The 8,734-nt window shown below is 33.3% G+C and overlaps 1 protein-coding gene across 1 annotated transcript; it reads left to right on the plus strand.

Moving 5' to 3' along the window:
* Positions 1–3,679: 3,679 nt before the first annotated feature.
* On the plus strand, positions 3,680–8,532 carry LOC127834647 (uncharacterized). The gene is made up of 2 exons (XM_052360665.1): positions 3,680–4,196; positions 7,011–8,532. The coding sequence occupies exons 1-2, from the start codon at positions 3,737–3,739 to the stop codon at positions 7,415–7,417; spliced, it is 867 nt and encodes a 288-aa protein (XP_052216625.1). The 5' UTR covers positions 3,680–3,736; the 3' UTR covers positions 7,418–8,532.
* Positions 8,533–8,734: the final 202 nt, after the last annotated feature.

The following is an 8,734-nucleotide window of genomic DNA, read 5'->3' on the forward strand; positions in this document are numbered from 1 at the left end:
TCGCTTGCTCCAGTAAGACTGCCTTATTAATATAGATATAAACAACGAAAGCTTTAATAATTGTTACGTGTGCAATTCTTATCGGCCGTTTGGAAAGTCACGTGTCTTCAACATAAATATGACGTATGCAACGGACACATAACGAATACATACGGAATTGACCGGAGATTGACACCTAAGGTAAGCAAATATTCGTGCCCGGTACTTATTGACGTTTGATAACCCGAGTCTACTGAAATGTTAATCTAGGTGACTGCCTATTTAAGATTGTATGAAATTTGGTACACATTTCGATAATTATAGTGTGTTATGCTACATATATCATACCAATTGAATTTCAATTTCATCATTCTTGGTGGATTTTTACACCAGGAAAACATAACATACATAAGAAAAAAATATGGCTCGTATGAATATTCATAAGCGCAATGTTGCAAGCCGGTCTGTAAAACGTGTAAGTTAATGCGTTTTACTTTTCACATTATTATTTTACGATGTACGATTTTGAGAATTTGACTTTTTCAGTTATTTTTCTAATTTGTTATGTTTGATATTTTAATGTTGATCAAATTCAATTAAATTTACATGAAGTATTAGTTATGTGTTTACTTAATCGGAGTCCAAATTTCAACAAAATCCGTTCTAAACTAAGGGAGCTATATTGATTTGAATAAGTGTTGCGTTAGAAAGTCTTCAAGTGTATGTGTCCTGATGTGGCTTATTATGATTTTTTTTCGTCACCAAAACATTTGATATTTGATTATGACACAGTTTTCTTTCCACGCATGCAAATAACACTGTTACATACAGGTCATGCAAAGCATGGTCTTATGGCATTTGCAGTCAGCCTAGCTCAAGTACAGCCTGCGCACTTAAACAGTCTTTACAGAGGCTACGCTTTTGGCTATAATAGAGCTTGCAAGGTTGCATGATATCTCCTGAGTATCCTCCTAAGTATGCATAAACTGACAAGACTGCATGGATGCGCAGGCTAGACAAGAGCTACTTTGTAAGCATATTACAGAAGTCCCATTTTAGCATGACGCGATTCTTTAAAATCTCTTTGTTCGTCTTGTAAAAATCATATCACGATACTTTTCGATGGCAACTTAAAACTACACTGTGTTAAATATAGCAAAATGACAAATTTCGGTAGCCTATTCTTGCTTGCAGGAACGATTTTCAGACTTACTGACTGTGAACGTCACATATGATTTGCTAGATAATTAAACGATTTCTCTTCTATCATGGACACTACTTTTTCTGTAGTTGTGTCTTACAATGCAAGACAAATGGCATTTACGGATAGTTTTGCATTCATTTCTTTCCCAAAAAATAGTGTTATTTGATATCTTGAAAACAATACTGTGTTATAAACATATGGTGTTTATTAATAGTATATTTCATCTTCCCCTGACGTATTACTGGCCCAGCACTGAACCTGAAAGTCTTGGGGATGAAATTAACCGGCACTACGTAATTGAAACTCGGTCATTGTGAACATGCAGAGATAGTCCGCATTTCCCTGCATTCTGTACTACAAAGACGCAGTGTCAACGGTCAACGGTCCGGTGGATAATGCTCAAATTAGCCAAAGAAATAGTTGGAGTATATTTATTTGGGTCTGCTGGCGTTATGTAAAGGTCAATTAGGTGAAAAGCTGGGTTGAACAGCTCGTCAAAAACATTACTACAGCACACCAAAATGTATCAGCCTTGAATGCATGATTTATGCTTTTCCCATTATATTAGAACAATCCACTGTTTTCAATAGATTGTGGAAAGCTATTAAACATGTGCATTAAAGGGGATTAAGCTTTCAGTTCTTTAACAGAAAATTTACCCTGATCAGAGAAGTTGTTATCTCCGTCTCTGCCCCGATGTTGACACAGGCATTGATCAATAAAAAAAATTTGTCGTTCAAGTACTTGTTTGGCGTCATTAAGCTTCACGTTCTCTTGTCTTAATTACTTAAAAACGTTTTCTTGTACAACTTGTTTATCAGGAACGATACTTATCGTTGAAGTCTCAATTATTATTTAACATGTCGTCAAATAAAATCTAGTTGATGAAAGACAATTCCGTGTTCAACTTGTGTTTTGAGTGTTACCTGTCAGGCACGATACTTATCTTTGTAAACCTAACAATTCAATACACTCAAACACACCCATAAACAACATCGCTTTTGAATGTAGCCTCTTTATTTTGAGGGAAGTACTTGTCAAATGTAATTTGTCCCCGAGATTAACTTTCATTTTGTAAAGAATACACTTATATTTGATATCTTTCGAATAAGTGTTTGTATTTGTCAAGGGTTGCAAAAGTATCGCACGGCCGTAATGAAAACTGTTTTAGTTGCAAATCACGTAATAGCACTATATTGAACATACACAGCATGTCTGATATAACGTTCTGAATATTGTCTCTACAGATTTCATTAAATGGTATAACATGCCACGTTAATATTTAAAGTTGACTGCAGACTGCATTAAATGAATTAATAAACCAAAGTTAGTCTAACACAATTAGGCAGTATCATACATGGTAATTGTATATAACAACACTAGTTAGGAATACATCATATATCATGTTTATACGTTTTCTGTTGTAAAAACAAGATTTATATATTGTCAAATAGAGGTAAGTATGGTTACGTATGATGTCATCGTTAGAAGTATTCAATACACTGTAAAGACATCAGTTAATTGCAATTGCACTATAGGTATAAATGATTCTGCTATAATTTTAACCATATATCACAACAACTGACAAAGCAATGACGTAATTAATTTATGTGTGTAAAAGTATTGTTCCATAGGCATATTTCGGCATGTACTAACTATTGTACGGTCGTCGGCTGCTGTTTACCACAATCAATCTCCCTTAATAAAATTCTTATCCTCACAAGGCTTACCATATTAAATGGTCTTTTAGCAATAGTAATTCTACGCATTATATCGTAAGCAACCATCAGTAATAAAATAATAAAACAATAAACGTACACCGTCTGGTCAGATGCGCATCTGTTTAAGAAAGAGTATAATATGCGCCAACAGACAGAATTCAGACATTCTTGAAGTTAAACATACGTTGTTTTTATGTTAAAAATTGTATTGTATTATCTTGACATTTGTATTTACTATTTTTACAAAGTAAAAAACGGTACAGTTGAAGATTTTGATTTGGTTCATTTTAATGCGCTATGTGTTTTATGAATGCTATTCCATCATATACTATATCGTTTCCCAGAATGGTTAATCACGTGACAAACAAGATGGCGACGTCCATGCTGAGGCAGGTATTATACCCTTTATTGCTTTTAATTTCTGTAATCAGAACATCATTACTTTATATCAAAACATAGAATTGTTAATAACAAACATCATTTCTTGTTATCAATAGTTCTGGTCAAAAATTTATTCAAACTTTAAACCTCTTTAAAAAAAAAGAGGTGTACAAACGATGCAACCCCTCATGATAATTTTACTGCGAAAATTCTCACAGATCACCTGTTCCAACTAAATTGCTCGAATATAATCGAACAGTCTTTGCTCTTTTAATATGTTCGTACTACTGTGGAAAACTAGACCTTATGAAAACATTATTTGAAACACACCATTCTCTTTGCTTGGCCTATTCATCGTATTATATACTCTGAAGTTTTCAGACTAGCACGATAAAGAAAAGCTCGCAACCACGTTTGTGTTGAATTTTGTTTTGCTACTGGATTCTTCAACATGAGGCTGCAGCTGACATATATGATTCTGTTAAAGAACATTATTTTGGCTAAAGCAGCCAGAGAACCATCATATCCGACGTGTTCTCGTTATGATTACGAGGAACGCTTGTTGGAAAGAGTTTTGCGCAATGAGCTTTCCATCGAAAATATGTTAAAGGAAATACGTGAGACTTATGTAAAAGTGGAATCGGCATTAAACCTGATGCATGAGGACAGACACAAACTATCAGCTGCTAAAGAAGAAATGGAAGCAGAAATAAAATCCAGACTACATGTCGGTCTCAATAACATGTCCGATTCTCTTGCATTCATGAAACACGTGCATGAAGAAATGGGAACCAAATTGAATGATGCAATCAATATCTCAATGGCAAATATAGCTGATGCTATAACCAAGATGACAGAAAATTCGTCAAAAACAGGGCTGCAGTTGAAGAAGGATATTGATATCTTGAAAGGTACTCTTTAATTTAATAGTATCATACAATAATGTATTTTATAAACATCTAACAACCTTGTGTTGATTTTGTATTATAATGAGAATATTTTGTTATATTGCTTTCACGCTTTTGCCATGATTTCTTTGGATGTTCCAAAAATGTGTGTAAAGATTCAATATTTGGTAACACTAAGAATCAAGCAAATTACAGATTCGGAGTTTGGGCAACACCTCCGATTGAACTTTATGAATAATAATAAAACGGATTCAATTGGAACTGCATATTACAACAACTGACGAATCCATTTTTGTTTCACTTGCAAAACAATAAAACATGGGCGCTATAGTGTCAAAAGTTTTGCAACAAATTTAAATTATAATTGACTTATTAGCTTAACAACACATTAAACTTTTTATATCAATATGTTGTTGTTAAAATAAATGAAAGTCACCAATGACAGGAAAAGACTGGGTGAAATGAATTTATAATATATATTGGTGTTGAGCAATCATGCAGCATCGTAAGTGTTACCTTTCGATGTATTATTAATTTTTAATATTATTGCTATACATATTTTTTTATTACAAAAAAACAATGGTTAATTTTATCGTACGATGGTGCAATTGACACATATTTGACAATTAAACACAATTGAAGCATTGTACGGATAGATTCAAGCTGATAACTATTAATTTGTGTAATGCTTTTGTTTGCGTATGCAACTATGAAGGAATTTTTAGACCATACAACTATTTTAAGTAGATACATTATTGTTTATATTATATTAACTAGTATTTTATGTAGAGCACATACACATGCTTATAATGCACTATAGCTAGGAACAAGAACGAACATTCGAAAACCGGCCGAATATTCGAATCTCAACGAACGATTAAAATATTAGAATATTCAATATACATGTATGTATAAAAAAAAACAGTATATATTCTGCATAAAAACAGAAAATGGTACAACTGCAAAGTCCATCAATGTTCTGTGCAAACAACGGTCGCGTATTAGTCAATGTTGGATAAAGGTGTCTCGATTGATATTCACGTATTAAGCAGTTAATTGTAAGATTGCGTCCCGCTAAGATTACCATTCAATCACAAATATCGATGGCATTAACAGTGATGTAACGATTTACTTAATATATTGTTACGACAACACACGGGAGCCGCGAGTCAAAGCGGTCTATTTATCAGTCACTAATGGTTTTCTACATCAACTAGATCGCGCTTCACACTTTTAATTTAAGGAGTTTAAATTTTAAATAAGCAGCCGAATTACAATGAGAGGATTTCTCATGTACCCCACAGTTCAATACAGACTAGCCACTTTGTGCAATACTAAAAATTGCATAGTTCTATGTGCTGCAAATGTTTTGGCAATCAATGCGGTCGTGCTTTCTATGCTTTAAGCGCGGATGACGTGACGTTGCAAAGTTTGTGCATATTATGTGCGTGATTTTTCTTACTGAACAGATCATTTAACCGAAGTACACGTGCAGTTCATTTCAAAATCAGAACATGTTTGGTTAGTCTCTTCATGTATATGAATGACGAAATAGCCAAATGTCCCGCTAAATTTGCAAATGTCAATTTTCTGGCTTGAAAAAAGAGCAATTATGCATTGTTTAGAAATTATTTATTAATTATTTACTTTAACCTGAAATTAAAACTAATGGTTTGCAAACAGCAACTGGAAACAAACACAAAACTTTTAAATAAGGAGTGCATTTTCTAACTTCCAGACATATAGAAGATATTTGATGGTGACTTTTGTGACGACAAAGAACTGAACTATTTTTGGTCGTTCAAAAGTTCAGATATTTTAATGTAGATGCTTAAAAATCAAATATTAAGATATATTCGAAGGAGGATAATCAAATAAAAAATGTGTTTAAATGATTCTTTCCCATCCATATTTACAACGGTATTAAAACATTACAGCCATAGACGATTGCTTCAGTACATCGATTGTCGGTGCCAAAATAGCCCAAACCGATAACATGTAAACACAGCCTAGCATGCCATTGCTGTAAACGAGAGTGGTTTCTTTGATAAATGTATTCGTTACATTTTTAAAGATGAATATAACCCACGCTTTTTACCGTTCGCGCAAGAAACCATAGCCGAAACTTGTCGTACATACATTTCTTGTCCAAATTCAATAGACTAGAAAAGCTAAACGTTTCTCCTGATGTAACTGTTCGTCATCATAATCATTCATACCATTAATATTAAAATTGCTCTAAACAATTTCAGATGATTTGATTTTGTAATAATCTTTCGAAAATTTAGGCAAGCTAATTTAGTATTCACAGCGATCAGCGTTTGTTTCGTAAATAAAGAGTAAATGGAATTAACAGTGATGTGCTTGATTCGTATGTGTCGATTTTTTAAACTTTAGTACAATCATATTTCTTAGTTCTAGTAAAAAACGAGTAATATATACATTAAGTGTACATGTTTATTGATGTTGCAAATAAAACATTGTTTTTTGTTTTAAATTTATATACTATAAAACAGCGCATGTTAGTCGTAAACGAAATGTAAATACAATACAAACTGTATCGGATTACATTGAAATTATTGAACAAAATTGTCATACATTGCTGTTTATTGTTTAATCAAATGATCACCTGTGTAATAAAATGGTTTACACATAAAAAACCTAAAATTACGCTAACGCATGTTTTCCTAATATTGCGTTTGTTATTTATTTCTTAGGCCTAGGTGTATATTTGATATGCATCAATATAATCTTAATGTATGTCGATTCATATTATAAACATAAATGTTTGAATTATAATTGATGATATTTTTTCAGAACAGTTGACCATTCCCTCGATTCATTTCCACGCATTTACCCCAGAAGACTACAGCCTTGATAGCGGTCAAATCGTCGTCTATACTGAAGTGCGTGTCAACGAAGGTCAATGTTATGACCTTAAGACTGGCAGGTTCACTGTGACTGTCCCTGGGCTGTATGTATTCGCGGTTCATTACAATGCTGGTAATTCAAGGTATGCTGACCTCGCAATCATGCATCAAGGACATCAAAGGCAGACATCAAAAGCTCACACACTTAGCGGCGTTATCGCGAGTGCTTCAATGCAGGTTTTCATTAGGGTCGCCAAGTCAGATCAGATCTGGGTGCAAGCAGCAAACTCAGGCATAAACTTAAACAATTCTGGCTTTTACAATTCGTTTACGGGTGTCCTGATTCAAATGTAAAATCAAGAAGCTGTTGTGTATACATATAAAAGTTTCACATCTATTACATTATGATTTATGTATAAAAACAGACGTTGCAAGAGAATGATGTACGGATTATGTGTTATATTTGTTAATCTTAAAAACTTTTACTTTTCTCGACACGTGTTGCCATTTATTCGTCAGATATGAAAAGACGTTATTAGATAAATCTGTATAAAACATTTTCTTGCACTCCACAAAGCCTGATTTGGAAAAGGATTCTTGTGAACATGTCAGTGCATGTATTTATTTTGTAGATAAGGGTTATTCGCATGTTTATGTTAAAAATATCTGTCAATGAAATGAATGTGTTACATATTACAAACCATGAACACTACACTTAAAGGATGCGTAGTAATCAAGGTAAAACTGGTTGTTCAGTGGTGCATCATCGAAGCAAAGCACGTTAAACGAACTTTACGTACCATGTTCTAAAATATCGATAAGCAAACTCAGTAATTATCATTATAACAGCAAAATCAATCTGAAATAAAAATTCACAAAAGGTCATAATCTTTAAATATCGACTCTCAGTGAAAATCATTGAACACTTATTATCTCAATTGAACTTTGACTCAGAACCAATCCCGTGTTGCACAGTGTCATTCTTGTAAACTGATTTCTCCCATTACAGACTGATATGATATATTTATCGCATGAAGACCCACGAGCTTCATCTGAACGCCGATGGAATTTTCGTCAGTCGCCGAATACGGGTCCAATTAAGTTCCAAAACAACCAAATAGGAGAGCGTTATGGGTGAATAATTTCAATGCAACTTTCCACAGAAAGTTATCTCAAATATCACATAACGGAATTTCAAAGATCATGATTTTGAGCCGTTTTTTATTTATTCTGAGTTATACAAATGTTGCGTAAGAAGTGCATATGAGTGTATATTTTAGAATTTGGACAATGGTCAGATCACACATGAACAACGCTAGCTTACTATTTATGATTAACGATTGATTATGGCGTTAGTCTGTATTTTAATAGTGTCTTGAACTATTGTCTTAAAGTTTATAGTAAAAAACATTAAACGGTGATATATAACATGTGTGTTTATATTTAAGTGAATTAAATAAGACTCATGTCATTTAAGTTATTTTTATCATGCATACACTGTTGGTATGTAATGTCAACACATTATATAGGGTACCGTTCAATATCGATTAGCCAGTGTCGAGTGATTTCGATATAACTTCTTATATACCCAATAAAACGTTCACGTCAACAAGTCTGATAAAATCGATAACCTGCATCAGTTCATCGTCTACTGGTTGTGGTCCTATTCAT

This window comes from Dreissena polymorpha, chromosome 6, assembly GCF_020536995.1.
Source record: "Dreissena polymorpha isolate Duluth1 chromosome 6, UMN_Dpol_1.0, whole genome shotgun sequence".
NCBI classification, from domain to species: Eukaryota; Metazoa; Mollusca; class Bivalvia; order Myida; family Dreissenidae; genus Dreissena; species Dreissena polymorpha.

Coding starts and splice junctions, on each gene's coding strand:
- LOC127834647 (XM_052360665.1), top strand. CDS start 3,737: ATGAGGCTGCAGCTGACATATATGATTCTGTTAAAGAACATTATTTTG. Junction 4,197..7,010: donor GGATATTGATATCTTGAAAG/GTACTCTTTAAT, acceptor ATATTTTTTCAG/AACAGTTGACCATTCCCTCG.